Here is a 16,752-nt window from a genome sequence, read left to right as displayed (position 1 = left end):
ACATAGACACATTGTGGGTAATGTGTATAATACTGTACGATATATATTATGTGTTATATACTATCATAGTAGTTGTACAATAATATTTACTCTACAATTCACTGTAGTTATAACTCATAAGGTTATTTAATACATACAATAATTTTCAAATTCATTGTTTAAGATGATCTGATAATTCACTAATTCACCAATATTAAAATGTATATTATGCACTCAGCAAACCATATTCTAGTAAAATAATAAAAATACAAAATAAACTATAGACTGCAGGGATGTAATAAGGGATTCTTCTCGTTTTGCTTACGTCATCACAAGATAGTGGCATGTTGTACCTAATTTATGATATTAGATTATTTGTAAAAATAATAATTCAACGCATTAAAAATAGCTTCTAAATCTGAACGACGGAAATCTACACGCTTGCTTACAACTAACTATTCCATTCAATTTCAATATTCAGGTTTTAACTAACCAACACAAATTACTTCATTTTAAAGTTTACCGATACTGAAATAATAATATCATTGATATCATGAATTATAATTATTTTATAATTAACTATATGAGTCAAGACCCCCCTCCTCTTCGTGACAACCACCTCACAGGGGGGAGGGCTTCTCCATCATGAAATTTAACATCCGATATTTAAAATATAATAAAATGTACAAAACTTTTTTTAAATACCTAATAGACAGTTTTAAGTATTTAACTAATAATAATTATTTATTTATTTTTGGTGGCCATAGCTATAATTTATGTGGATGATGTAAATATAAAAAAACAATTTTCATGTCTAAGAGAGAAGGTACATATTATTATTATAGAAAAGTTTTTTTTTTTTGATAAAATTATTTTGTTTTAACAATTATACAATACTACAACAATATAATATTATGCAACTGATTAGTGTAAATGTTTAATATAAAAATAAACAGTTATTCATTATTAGAGTACCTATTAAATCTTAATAACAATATAAAGTTATAATATGTATATTAATTAATTGTTATTATTTTTTATTGCTAACTGTTATTCATAATTAACATGCCATATACAGTTGATAGTAATAATTGTCATACTTGATAGAAACACATGTTTGCTGCAAAAAAAAATGCTACAATAAAAATAAACCATGATAACGAAACGAACATTATCGTTTAGAAAAATTATATTGTATGTTATAATGATGTGTACTCGCGCCGCGGTTGGTTGTCGGTATATGGTATTACTCCAGTATAGACGTATAGTAAGTAGTAGGTAAACTACGTAACATCAAGCGTGTGCCATTCTCTGGGGAACCATTGAATCGAACTGTCGTCAGACCAGCGGGTTCGTGCCTTTTGGATTCACGCTATCACGTGGTGCTAAAATTTAGCTTGTAAAATACAATAATTGGACGGTGAATTATTTTATATTTAAAGTAATATTTATTAGGTGTTATTTTAGTACGTTTTCACAATATTAAATTTCACTAAGTTTAAAATTTTCAAGTCCTTAAATTATTAAAATGTTCAACCAAAAGCATTGGATATTGTTTCTCGATTTCGTACTACTAGTGCTGGGTAAGTAAAACTTATTTGTTGTTTATTATCATATTTGATAACAAAAATAATAGATTGTATTCTTCACATTAAAATATAAAAATTATGATGCATTTTTTCATACCTTACTATATAGTATAGGCAGACACTAGACTTACTTTATTTAAACATAATTTTCTTATTTCTTTTTATTATACATTTTAAATGCGTATTTGTCTTGAATATACCTACCTAAGTTAACAAAAACATAATTCGTTAAAAATTACATAAATTACCATTTTTCAACTTGACAACAATTATACGTTTTGAAATATGCTTTATAAAATATGCTACGCATACATTTTAATTTTAAAAATCACAAAAACAAAAACTTTTAAATCCAATTAGTTTCAGAATTTTCTATAATAATAATTAATAAATATAATTCAAAACTTAGGCTGTAATTACACTATAAGTACCTACCACCTATTATTAAATTTGAAATCTTATTGACCGTTCATATTATTTTAAAACACTTAGTACATTTAAGTTGTTATGATAGTTGTATTTAAAAGTATAAACAATTGATTAGTTTTTCTTTGTCAAGGTTGTATGGCCGTGAAAAACATGCTAAGCTACGACCTCACAAATTAAAACTTTTATATTTTATACTAATATTAACATCATTGTTCAATAGTCTATAATTATGTTCTGTATTTATTAAAGTTTAAAAATATATTATATTTAGTTTGATATAACACTTTGATGGCGGTTTTATTTTTCATATTTTACCACGATATTCAATAAGTTAAATAGGTATACCTAAACCTAATACAGTAATACTTATTAGTAGGGCCCGGAAATTCATAAATTTGCATGTTTTTACTGAATGCATCAAACAGTTGCTGGATGAGCTTCAAATTAGAATCACAAGCTAACGAGTTCAAAAATGAAATTTTAGTTTGCATATTTTCGCATTTTTTTTGACGTTTTTACATAAATATGCATATTATTTTAAATAAAGTTGCATTTTACTTGTTTTTTTTTATTAATATTTCATGAAAATGTCGGACTTTGAGTATATTTCAAAATATATTTGTTAAAAAATATGTTTTTATAAAAACGTCTAATAAGTTATAAGTTATTTCCAACAATAGGATAACGATGCACTCGTATTATTGAGATGAACAATTTTATTTTGAGTCGTACATAAATCTAAGTTGATAAGTTTTAAAAGTAAAAACTCATAAAAAAATGTTGTTGAACACGCATGTCTAGATAGTTTTACCTGAACAGAGCGTGACTATTAACAATTCACCCCCTCCCCCCCCCATAACAAATTATGGCAATAGGTACCTATGTATTATAATTAATAGTGTTTTTAAAAGGCAAAACAGGCGTGACTTAAGTAGTTCAGTTTTACACATTTAGGATTAATTGTTTTGAAATAATCAATTTTATTTAGAACAAAATTTGTTAAATTAAACATTTAATGTTATTACAATATACTATAAAAACGTTTACAGTTTAATCCTTCAATTTATCAAATCCAGTACACTATTGTCCATAATGAACTATATAATATCCCATATACAATATATAGTTGATAAACTACAAGAGTGCAAGAAGTACCTACATATTAAATATACCTACCTATACAGTATACTTATCTCTGTAATAATAGCTAGTACTTAATTTCAAAAATGATTACTAAAAAGTCTAAAGTTTGGGACTGTGATAGATAAAGACAAAATAAAGGTACATAATTCAAAATATAATTGTAGGTATATCGATATTGTAAAGTCATAATTCATATAAACTAAATTGAAATGACTTAACAACTAAATTTCATATTAAAACATTTAATTTCTAATACATATTTTGTTTTATAAGCTTAAACAAGAAAATTAAATAAAAATATACATGGACAATGTGGGCGCTGTTCAAACGTTATTGAGTTAATAAATTGTTACTAAGATTTTATCTAACTTATATTTACATTATAGGTATTCGTTGTTTCAAATATAATGTATAATATATATTTATATAATATAATTTCAATATTAAATGTATCTACCTATAAACTTTTTGTTTCGAATTCGTTCATAAGTTTATAGGCCAAAGACGAAAGGGCAACAACCCTTGAAGTGTTGGAAGACGATGTGCGATTGTATTGATTTCGTTTGCAAAATAAAAAAAAAAAGAAGAGAAAGAAAAGATGTAATTTATTTATTTATTTCTATTGGCAATGTCCCAACAATAAAATTAGTTTTGGTAATAGTATTCAGGTTCAGTTAAAATATTCAGTTAAATTGTAATATTTTTTATTATTTTTTCATTCATGTTACATGTTTAACTGCTAAAGTTATTAGATTACAAAAATAAATATTTATTTACGTTACAAAATAGTAAGCGTAGTGCCTAAATATAATTTTACCTACGTATTAATTGTTTTTAGTACGAAACAATTTTAATACTGGGTTTTTGATTATAATATATATTGCAATAATGTTTCATTCTTTTATTTTTTTAGAAGTATTTTTTAAAAAGTACAATATAGATTAATTAAAAAATGATTCCCGTATGCGATTTTCTACGCTGATTTAAATAGTGCAACATTTTAATAGTGACGTTGATAATGCACTACGTCAACAATGAACTTCCTGCATTTTAAATGATTTTAATAGGTATATTCATGACGTAGTGCATGTGACGTCGCTTACGTGTATGAAAAGGAAGTAAGGTAAAACCTATCCCGGAAAAGCAAAGGGTCATGCTAGTAAACCAACATATTATGACGTGTAATTGGTAGTGTCGAATTGAAATAATAATTACTGTTATAGTGCTATAAAATATTATATTATGTGTATATATAGTATTATATACTATATAATATATTGACCGGATATCATGGTCTATTGTACAGGAAAAACAATAGATTTATAGATCTGTGTATATTGAGACGATCCCGAGGGGCTGAGAGCTGAGACTCATGAACTTTAATATATTATAACATGACTAATCATCAATTTCAATGTCCAATGAGAAATAACTAATAACTAATAATACAATGGTTAATTTCATTCGTTTATATATTGTTATAAAATATAAATGCATAGGAATGTTATTTAATACAATTGACTTGTATATAGGTACTATATAGTATAGTTTTACGGACATAATAATTGTGGATTAAATTTATGCAGACGGACGAAGATAAAACCACCTGCAAAACAAAATATATTTTATTACTATAATCAAGTTTATTTTAAGTACGTATTACTGCTATTATTAGTACCTACCTATTAATAATAGCCTAATGCCTTACAATTTTAATTCGTACATCGTAGTGATTAAAGATTAAAGATCAATGTATTTATGAATATGAGTAGGTGTAATCACTAATTATAAATATGTTGGAAGTATTGTTTTAATATAATAATATTCAACTTTCAAAATATATGTAATAGGCATTTATATGCCGCATGGGTAAATTATATTGATGTATAACTAGATGATCAAAGTCATTCTCGTAACTATTCTACGCTGGTGAGTAATTTATTCGGTGTGTCTATATGTATGGTATATATCTGCCATAATATTATAGATATTATGACCTGTATAGTAAATACCTATCGAAAAATGACAGCATAGCCGCATAGGATAAGATATGAAATTGTTAATACAGCTGCACGTCAATTAAGACTTAATTAACTGACTTTTAACGATATTCATTTGATAGTATCTATAATATTATATAGGTAATTATCGTACAAAAAACAAGCTTGGCGTGTGTTTATTTTTATGTATAGGTACTTAAGTTGTAAGTATCTATATTGTTAGTTAATTTATGAGCATCGAAAAGTGAATAAACACCACGGACAACGGTTAGATAAAAAAAATAACTATGTACTATAGAATGGACATTTCGACGTATTATCATTTATAATATATTGCCTGTGCGTGTATTGTTAAACTGAAGATCTAATGCGATAATAAAGAGATTTTTAAGTCCCTTATAATAATAGCAAATGAAAATTATTTCATTTTGATACACTTACAAATATTATATACGATTATATAATGTTTACTTTGTATTCTATTGTAATATTTTTTTTATACGTATGAACAGCTCTCAAAATAACCATAACAATAGGAATAAGATTTTCGTCTAGTTCAGCTTCATTTTTCTCGTTATGTCGCACATAAGTTATATACCTACGTATATAATATAGATGTATGTAGGCATCGTTTGACAATACGATTACAATACACTGCATAATGACAACAATGGTGGCTAAAAATAACTGGAGTACGGTCATGGCCATAAATATCAAAATCTAGCCACATTTCCACAATAGAAGTAATATTGTCCATAATATTATGTAAATTTGAATTATCACCCTACCTACCCGTAGATTGTATACGAGTCTAGAAGAGAAAAATTACGTACCTATGGATATATATATATATATATAAATATATAATGATAAATACATATCGTTATTACACTAAAATAAATTTCAACTGTTAAAATGTATCGTATTAAAAAATATTGAACTTCTACTATGAAATGTACAGAATCAAAAAACAGTAAATAGAAGTTAAAACAATTTACATAAAAATATGAAAAAAAAAATAATAATCCGATTAACGGAATACAATTAACTTTTAACTGATAAATATTATGATAATAATAATTATCATGATATGTTATTTTCTTTGACAAATTATTACAAAGAATCATCATTTTACGGTAATAATAGACATTTTACGAAGTAATACAATTTAGACAAATATAAACTATTTTAACTAAAACCAAAAAATATTTGCGCAAGACAAAGCAATTTATCTGCAAATGATTAATTAATGATAAAATATATTAAAAAATCAAAATAAAATATACAGTTGTAAATGTGAGACACTGTCATGGCAATTAATTAAATGATATTTAAAAGTTCTACACGCGTATGGTACATTGGTTCATAACTATTTTGTATAATAATATGTTATACTATATATGTCTCACCGCCGTGTTGGCAAAGTGGTAAACAATTAGTTTTTTAATTATTCGTTTCATTTGAACATTTGAGATCTATCATTTGAATATTCTAAAATCTACAGTATTAGAAATTGGCTACAATCGTAAAATCAAAGTTTTTTGTATAGAATAGTTTGATTTACGATTATTTGATTTATTTATGATAAATATACCATGTACTATACTAATTATAGCTTCCGAATTGTATATTTGTATGTAAGAATTTAAGATTGGGTGGTTGCCAAATTCTTTTAAGAAGTAATTTTTAAAATTCCCCGAAGTTTCTTAAAGTTTTAAGAACATCTACCGATAACCTGTAATAAATACTTTTTAAGACATCTCAGCAATCGTCGATTTAACCGGAATCGCTATAAAAGTTATTTTTCAAATTCGATGATTAATCATTGTATACTTGTATTATAAATAAATGTATATTGTTTATTTTGTTTCTAATTTTATATACCTATGTGCTTTGTATAAAATTGATCATGTTTAAAAATTATGTTTAAAGAATACTGTTAATGGTTAAATATACTTTAATGGAATTTTGAGTATGATTAAACAAAAGGATTAATAAGTCAAGTATTTTAAGAATAAACTTATAAATATTAGCGTTAATTTGACAGATCGTGAAATATATTAGGCATTAGACACTATAGTACTATTATACTACTATAGTAATCTTTTATTTACATTGGCATTTAGCCCAAAATTTTAAAGCTTACTGTTTTTAGATTGTTCTCAAATCTATTTTGAAGATGGGGTACCATCGAAATAAAAATAAATTCCATGCTTCAACTATTTATTTTGTATGATATAACAAGTAAGTAACAATTAACAGTTAATCCAAAACAATTAATTAGTAACAGTTCAGATATTCAGAACAACTAATCATCGTTCCCATTCAATTTTTAATTTTTAATCTTTTATGGATATTATTGACTATAATATAACATACTAAAATTTAAAATAATAGTAACCTATAACTATTACTATTTCGTTTCCATAAAACCAGGTACCACAACTACCGCAACAGCTTATGAAATATTGACACCTGCACTCTGCAATCCTTTGCTTCATGAGTGATCCGTTATAAAAAATTGTATTCATTTTTATATAAATTATTAGAAAGATCAATACGATAATTTTTTATAATTGGTTGAAAAGTAACTGAATTTTCATAATATATTAGTCAAATAATAAGGCGTGCCCAGTCCTTAATCATAGGTATTAATTGATTACAATGGTACCTATGATAAAAATTTAATAATTACCTAATTCAATATTCATAAGTCATTTTATTGACTATAAAGTCGGGGAATTAAATGCCATTTTTTCAATCTTGATATGGTATTTGCGATGAATTTCTCATGATGTTTCTTAATATTATAGTAAACGTATAAACTCTCAATGACAAATGTGTATAAGAGACTTGTCAGAATTAAAACAGATTACATTTTTACATGTGATTTGTATTGCGTATTATGTCCGAGAAGTAATAGCGAATGTGTAAAATATGATTTATTATATATAGTTACCATATTTATTGTTGATCAATGATATGCGATCATAAAAATCTAAAAAAATATATTTTTAGTGTGTTTGATTAATGATTGAATTCAAATTTAATTATCAAGTCTAAATGTTTAATTATGTATAGCACTTAGATAATATTTGCTTCTTAATAGTTTTTAAAAATATGTTTATTATTATACAATTTATTTTTCAATAACTATTATTCATCGTATATATTATTTAAAATGTTTGAATAAAAATAAAAATAAATTTTTTAACACCTATCTTTATAGACAGATTTTTTTTTATCTTTTGCTTTGTATAATTGCTAAACTATAATATAGTGGGTAGATAGGTACATAATACATATATTTATAAACTTGTCATATAATATTTATTTTTTTTAATAGTATTACATTTATAATTTTTAGCTATGAATTATTTACCTACTATATTATAAGATGCTTATTGCTTATCGTCTTCAGTAATTAAATATCAAAGTTTGAACATTTCTTTTTTGAATTCTAATATTATGTACTATTATAATTTTTAAAATATTATATTTAAATTCAATTGTCCATTCAAAATAGTGTATACAATGTTTTTCGTACAGGTATAAGCATGATTAACGTCGTTTTATTAGTTTTCAAACTTTTATCAATTTTACAGCATTTCCTTTAGTGGTGGTGGGCGTTGCTCGTCTGTAGTTATTCGATTTGAGAATAATGAAATAATAATAAAATTAATATACCCTCTTGTCATTGACGGAATTTATTACTTTAATACACAGCGGCTATGGCAGCAGTTAAAATAATACGCATACGTCGTATATATAACATGTGACATTACTCGCGGGTGATGAACTTGGAGGGCACGAGGCGTCATGGCATTGACATTGACTCGAGCAAAAGTCAATGTTGGTCCATGAACATGAGTTCATAAATCCCTGCGTGTAGGTCACCCGTTGCACATTAATAATAAAAAAAAATTGTAGACACGTATAATGTATATTATACTTACGTAATATTTTATACACAGCGATTTTTTTTATGCATTTCTTTCTTGATTTTCTTGTTCTAAAAACAAATTGTTTTTACATAATCTTTAATATTATTATACATTTCTAAAATATATTTAGTATTTAATTAACAGTTTTTTTTTCATAACTTATGAAAGTTAAAATGTTTTGAAACAAAAAAAATATTATACCTAATACTTAAATAGATAATATATTATTTATAAGATAGGTAATGAGCAAAAATGTGGTTTCATTGTCTAACTTTACACTTCCTATATATAATACAATATTTTCTAAACCACCAAAATTGATTGTAATGTCGAGTGTTCAGCTGCTTTAAAATAATTCCCATGCGTACCTATACTTAATGCCAGTTAGGTATAATTTTTACAATGTAAATGTGTATACCCTTATTATTGAGAATTGACTTTACCTATACATTACCATTTTTCATTTGGTTTATATTATGTGCCTAGACAGTAGGTATACCTTAACCTTTGATATTCGAATATTCGATACATATTTCAGTGAAAGCATAGGGTCATATTATTACAGGCGCGGATCCAAGGGAAGGGCCGAGGGGACATGCCCCCCCCCCCCCGTAGACTGGTGAATTTTCTATTATATCTATTTATTTTTGTTTTTATCAGACTTAGGCTGAAATTTTAAAAATATGTTCTAGATCCGCGCCTGTATTATTATCATATTCACGGTGTTCATCAATTGCGCCAATTTTTATAAGCTACCTAAATTTATTATCTACATATTTTACACCAGTGAATATATCACAAATTAAATAGGTATACACCAATATAAATTGCTCCAGGAAAATATCATAAAGATAATACGAACATATGTTATAAATGCAATACCGAACAAATCGAAAATATTCACGATTTATTCTGTAACTCTAAAACAAATGACCAATAGTAAGTGCCAATTCACTAAGAGGACTCTATACACGAATTCGTTTGTTGTCTCCGTCTTAAAAACATACGAGAACAAATTTTCGTTCACCAGTTTCAATAGTGTGCTGTTAGTTTTGATATAAGAGTGAATTGACATATTATCAAACTTATAGGTAAGAACATTATCTGTGCTTAAAAGTTGACGATTGTTTCGATATTTTAATTATCAAGCAAGAAATGGGTATGTGAAATGCTAATAAAAAAAATGTTAAAAATGCTCATATTATCTTGCTTGAAAATTAAAATATCAACAAAAAAAGCTGACGCTTTAAGCACAAATAATGTTTTTACCTACAAATTTGATAATAGATTAATTCAATCCAATATCAAAATTAACATCACACTATTGAAACTAGTGAACGAAAATTTACCATGTTATACGTGTAACATGTGCAAGATGGTGACAACAAATGCATGGGTAGCATCTTCTTAATAGGTACCTATTTAGGTATACCATATAATATGTCTTTGAAGTTTGAATAAAAAAATTGAAATAAAAATGTAGCTATCTAATTCCAAACACTTAGAATAATATTTCCAATGTTCACACTTTGTACCTTATTGTGTAGCTTATATTTAAATTATTATGAATATTTTATATTACAGTTTACTGACAGTATCTATTTTTAAATGCGAATTTCTAAGAACAGTCATCATTACCTATTTACCTATATTTCTCCATTTAATTAATTTTAATATTATGTCAAAGTGTCAAAGTTAAACAAGCATTTTGTGTTATCTAATTTCATGCTTCATAAGGCAGTAACAAATATTTACTTTTATTATTTTATGGTCTGCCCAATCTAAAATCTTTATTACCTACACCAATGTTTTTATTGTTTAAAAGAAGGTTATAAGGTTATATTGATATATTAAACTTATATTTGCTTTAAAATATTTAATATATACAAGTGAATAAGACGAGCTGTGACAAATAGGTACAAATAATAGAGAAGAAAATAAAATAAAAATTATATTATTGTAAAATATAATAATACATCACTTTTTACACTACTTATCAGTTATTTTAATAAAAATAAATTTGATTAATATCAATACACAACATGTTTTATAATAATATACTATTAACTTTTAAGTAATACTATTATTTAAACCTAAGTACTCACTAAAATTTTAAAATTTTTTTTTTTTATTTTTATTGAAGTAATCTACAATCTATACATGATCTTAGTATAATTAATAGGTTTGATGTTTGACGAGTAAGAATGATATGATAATAAGATTAGGGAAGGTACCCAGTGATAACACCCTATAATAAAATTATTTAAATATAATGAATATCAATGGTTTTAAAGACGAAAGGAGATTGTTTTAAAAGTTAATATATTAATGAATAATGAATATTCATTATACATTTATAATATGTATAAGTTAAGTTAGGTAGGTAGGTATCTCACCAAAGGGCAAAGGCATATCGGTCGACACTACATTATCGATTTCTCTCGCCGTTTTATATATATATTTAAAGACTATACTATAGATGCAAGGAAGTATAATATTTGTTTTGATTATAATAGAAAGACAATTTAAGAAGCCTTTTAAAAAACAATTTTAGCTACAACCTTGAATAATAGGAAACAGACAAATATAATATGCGCAGTAGGTAATAGGTATATATAAAATATTTGAAAAATATTTAATTTTTCTGCACCGCATTTAACATTTACCTGCATACATTTTTTTATAATTTTCAATACCAACAAACAATTTTTTATGTAAGCTAATGTTTATATAGTATTGACATTTGACTATTTGAGTATAAAGTATAATATTATATTATTATAACGTTGAAGTAAATATACATAATTATGCATTGCTTAAACTTAGGTACATACCTAGTTGATATTCCATGTATTTTTTTTATTTTTGGCATATTAAATTTGTTACTAAGTAATCTATAAATGCATTTTTCACTGAACGAATGAAACATAACAACATTTTAGTGCATACATTTTTGGATTTGTTATTTAAAAGGGTTTATTTGTTGGTTTTGAAATTTTTCAACGCTTATTTGATGATGAGATAAACATTTTAATAGTTATAAAAATATATATAGATTAAAAACGTCGAAGACAGGTAATTAAAAACATTGATTTAAAATTGTATTCTTGTGGTCGTTTAATGAACAATTCATGAGTCATGACCAACAATAATAATATGTGTACCTAGAAATTGGAATTAGGTAGATACCTACCTACTATAACTACTACGTATCTATAATGCAAATTGATATAGTAGATTTGAAGATTATAAAATCTTTTTAATATTTTAATATAAAACCTAATAGAGTTACATTTTTAAATTTCGCATAATTTTCAATGTAAAATCATTAAAATCCAAGATTTAAAATAAAGCTAATATTTGCATATTTATTTGTTTTTTAAACGTACCTATGTTTTTGTTTTTTTAAGTGAATACCTAACCTATTCGATTTTATGTTTATAAGCGAATCATGCGAAATATGTAATTTATCATCCATAAAATATAATAAATAATAATGTCATATTGCAGTCGGCCGCGGTGGTTTCGCGGGGTTTTATATTCAAATATTAAATAATCTATGCAACCAAAATAATTTATACTGATATGATGGCTGTATGTTATTGCTATGTTAATGACGTTTTGGTGAAATAGGCTAAACATTATTATTCGGTATCGCAACTACAGTACTACCCAGTATCCAGTACCCGCAGAGATTTAATAAATAAAAAAACTCTATCGCATTGTGATTTTCGATAAGTGCGGCAGCCAGTGTTGAATACAGACAATTTTACTGGGAGGTGGGGGGCTCACTCTTGTTTTGGTTGGGAAAGTCAGTAGATATAGTAGTATAGTACCTCTATACGGTATAAAAACTGTGTATTTTAGTGAACACCATTAGGTGCGGTAATCGTAACGAGTATTGTACATTTAACAAATAGGTACATTTTTTTAAATGATGTATTATTGTCGGAGGGGGGAAATGCCCCCCTGAAGTTTACCTGGATTCAACACTGGCGGCGGCGTACTACGTACCTACATTTTAATATACAATATAAATCCACGCCTCGCCTGTCTAATGACCTTGATTAAGCGCTGTTGTACAATACCTATATATGTCATATTATCATTGTTTTCAATTTTAGACACGAATACGTTAATTTATGTCTCTCGCGGACTCTGCCGACCAGATGATAATAATAATATCATATAATATACGTTTGTGTGGTGCTACCTACCTAATATTATGGCGTTTCGTTCGCAACGTAATGTAATGCACGTATAGCTGGTAGTATAAATTATATTATATAGTCACGTAATTCTGTGTTAGTCGGGGAGATCAACGACGGCGGTATTCGACACGTATAAACAGTTAGTCTCAGATCTGTGACGTGTTTGAAAACTGTGCCGGCATCATAATAGTATAGTCGTGTTGTGTAAGGTACCTCTATACCTAAATAATAACTCAATACCTACCTGTACAACCCCACAGGTTATTAATTATTCCTAGTTATTCATTTTCTCTATCCCTTTGCCGTTTACCGCCGCTTGTTTTCAATTAATTACTAAAAAAAAAAATACGGTATAACGAGTGTATTTTAAATTAAACTATATATTATATAGTGACATCATACATTTTTGGTTGTCGTCTACTTTTGTTTTTCTCATATTACATAAATTATCGTCGTTATACCACATGGAACGCAATCAATTCGTGTGGCTGTGCAAAGAACTCTTTCAACGTTTGATTTCCGTAAAAATCAAAACGTATGTATGTAAGTAATAATATTATGATGATCTTATTTAACATAATTAAAGTATTTAGTAGAACTCATATAGAATTAATGTATTATAAGTTTCCTGTATAGTATTATTAATATAATATATTATATTGTATTATAATATTATTTATATTATAAATATGTAATACAGGCAACAGCATGTACCTACTGTAACAACTGTGGTAGGTACGTTTACTTTTGGTATCCACTTTCGTATCACTTTCCATCGAAGAAGCTGGAACCTAATTCAATGTAGTGTTACCAACTTGTACCTACAGTGTCGTAGCGAACGATACGTCTGATACACTCGTTTATTTTCTCTGGATAATAAAATAATAATAATAGGTACAATGTTAAAATAAAATTTAATTAAGTAGTTACGGCCGTACTGGCATATTAAATTAATTTCTGCAAGTGATAGACTTTATGTAATTTTCAAGTAAATAGGGAGCATTGAAAATCTACTTAATGAATCATTTTCTGAAGTATTTTTAAATCAAATATTAATTTATAAAAAACATAAGCGGGGAAATAGGTACGTCAATACGTCATGTAAGATATATTTTTTACTATGAAATATAATACAACAGTATAATATTACGAACCCTGCAAAGATAGGTAACAATTATTTAAAATATCTAGGTTAATACTTAATTGTCTCACCAGCCACCTATTAATTATAAGGTCAAAATTAATTCCATTAACACCAGTCCACTGATGGTTTAGATTTAGTATAACTGACAACTGTATAAGATACAATTATTAAACGACGTCAGTGGCGAAAAATTAAAATAGATTAGGGAGGCCAATATTATGCAAATTTTAACAATTCCCTCAAAGGCCATAATATAAACAATACTCAACTTCACGAGTGATAACTATATAATATTTAGGTATAATAGCTATATTTTGGTACCTACTACTTATACTGAATACGGACTTTACTCTACTTAAAGTTATAACAAAAATCAGAGGACTAAACATTTCTCCCTTCGAAATTTTTAATAAAAATATAGAAATATAGGTACCTATTTTGTATTATTAGTTTTCATAAATAATTATGTACTGCACTCGGTTATCATTAGTTTTCACATAAATAACCATTTTATACCGGGTTACATAAACAATTATTAAACATATTTTAATGAATCAATAGTGAGCCAATGGTCCCTTAAACATGATTTATAGTAACTAATATTTGATCCATTAAATTTAAATGAATCATTAAATTAATACATTTTTAATGCGACCCGGCAATAGTCTATATTATATTGTAATCAATCATTTAATATAATATACCTACCGGCAACCTAATAATCAATTTATTTGGTGTGTAGACACAGACACGTGAGTACACGATTTACAATATGTATTTATTTATTATATGAGTCATCCTAATGATATTACTATTGTAGGGGTCTATTATATAAATATAAGTGTTTATTTAGTTTTTAGACCTAAAATCGTGATATTTTTATCATAATAATTTATATTAGTTGTTAAAATTAAATGTTTAAGTATACTTAAATGGTAAAATATTATTAGCCCTACTTTAATCTTTTCCATAAAAATAATAAATGTTATTACTTAGGTATTAACCAACTCATTTGTTATTTGTATAAAATGTACTTCTATAATTCTATGAATGCAAAACATATTGGGTATTTTATTGAAATTTAGATTAGTGTAAAGTGTCAATACTTGTACAATAGGATGGGTAGATAAAAAATGTATTAAAAAATGTCAATAAATTTGTAAATTAATTTTATAAAAGCTTAAAGAATAACTAATTTGTCAAATAATATCAAATATTTAAAAATTGTAAGGGGTTTTTTTTGGGAAGGCAACATTTTAGAGGCTTTAAAATGGTATACTAAAATTAAATTATTTTTTATTTTCATAATGCATATATTATGTTATATTTATTAAAATATTTTTAAATTGTTCATGTTGGGTATATTAACTATAAAAAAATATTTATATCATTATAGAAATAAATAATAACGATAATGTACCTAACTTAAAGACTTGTGGAGTTTTATTACAAATTACAATCTACATCAGACTACATATTATAGTGTCAAATTATATGAGCACGAGAAAAATTAGGCTTTATTCATAATAAACTATGAAGCATACGTATCGTTGATTATAGATTATGATTTATGACCAAAACCGTTGTGTTGGTGATTCAGTGGAGTGATGTGGAGATGTGCTGAGATGTTGGAACGCTGCTCGCTGGGTCACCCGAGTCACCCCATAACTGAATCATTCCATTATGCAATATGGTTCAAAAACTATTTATGTAATTTTGGGTTAAATCTAAATTCAAGTTAAAATGCCTACATGATATTTAAAAAATAAAAATAGTTGTAATATATTATGTACTTAGGTACCTATTATTATTTATTTGACTAAGGTTTGTAAACATGAAACCATTGTAAGTAGCGTGTAAAATAATTTAATATTGATGTAAAAGGTCAAAGTACCGAATTGTGTATTGTATTCCTAATCTTGAATCTATGAAATGTCTACAATATGAAACTTTAAAAATTGGTATAATTCTACTACACAAAAGGTAGTTGACTAACAATAAAAACAGAATAACATCATTGTAAAACCTATATCTAAAATATATAATATAATAGATATCCATTATTCAACTTCGCACAGATTCAACTGATAGTTATATTCATATACCTATTTAGTACATGAATAACCTACTAGTAACTACCTACAAAATACTATAGATGTGATAATTTGTGTATTTTTATTAATTTCAAAAAGTTTTATTTCTAATTATAAACCAAATACTAATATACCTAAGTATGGTGATTAATAACTCGTACAGTAATATTTTAATATAAACATTTCATTAACATGTTGGAAACGTGATAAAATCTGCATT

The 16,752-nt window shown here is 26.0% G+C and overlaps 1 protein-coding gene across 2 annotated transcripts in view; it reads left to right on the top strand.

Moving 5' to 3' along the window:
- The first annotated feature begins 1,195 nt into the window (after nt 1-1,195).
- LOC132943519 (putative phosphatidate phosphatase) overlaps nt 1,196-16,752 on the top strand; it is a 30,919-nt gene continuing 15,362 nt past the window's right edge. Inside the window, exon 1 of one of the 2 annotated variants that reach the window (XM_061012549.1) lies at nt 1,196-1,562. In XM_061012549.1, the coding sequence (XP_060868532.1) occupies nt 1,508-1,562 (55 nt within the window). In that variant the 5' untranslated portion in view covers nt 1,196-1,507. Of the gene's footprint in view, nt 1,563-13,392; nt 13,839-16,752 lie in introns of those variants that run through there. The other variant, XM_061012548.1, reaches the window with a different exon arrangement.

The sequence above is a fragment of the Metopolophium dirhodum genome, chromosome 4, assembly GCF_019925205.1.
Source record: "Metopolophium dirhodum isolate CAU chromosome 4, ASM1992520v1, whole genome shotgun sequence".
NCBI lineage: Eukaryota > Metazoa > Arthropoda > Insecta > Hemiptera > Aphididae > Metopolophium > Metopolophium dirhodum.
This window is presented reverse-complemented; position numbering and strand designations above follow the sequence as displayed.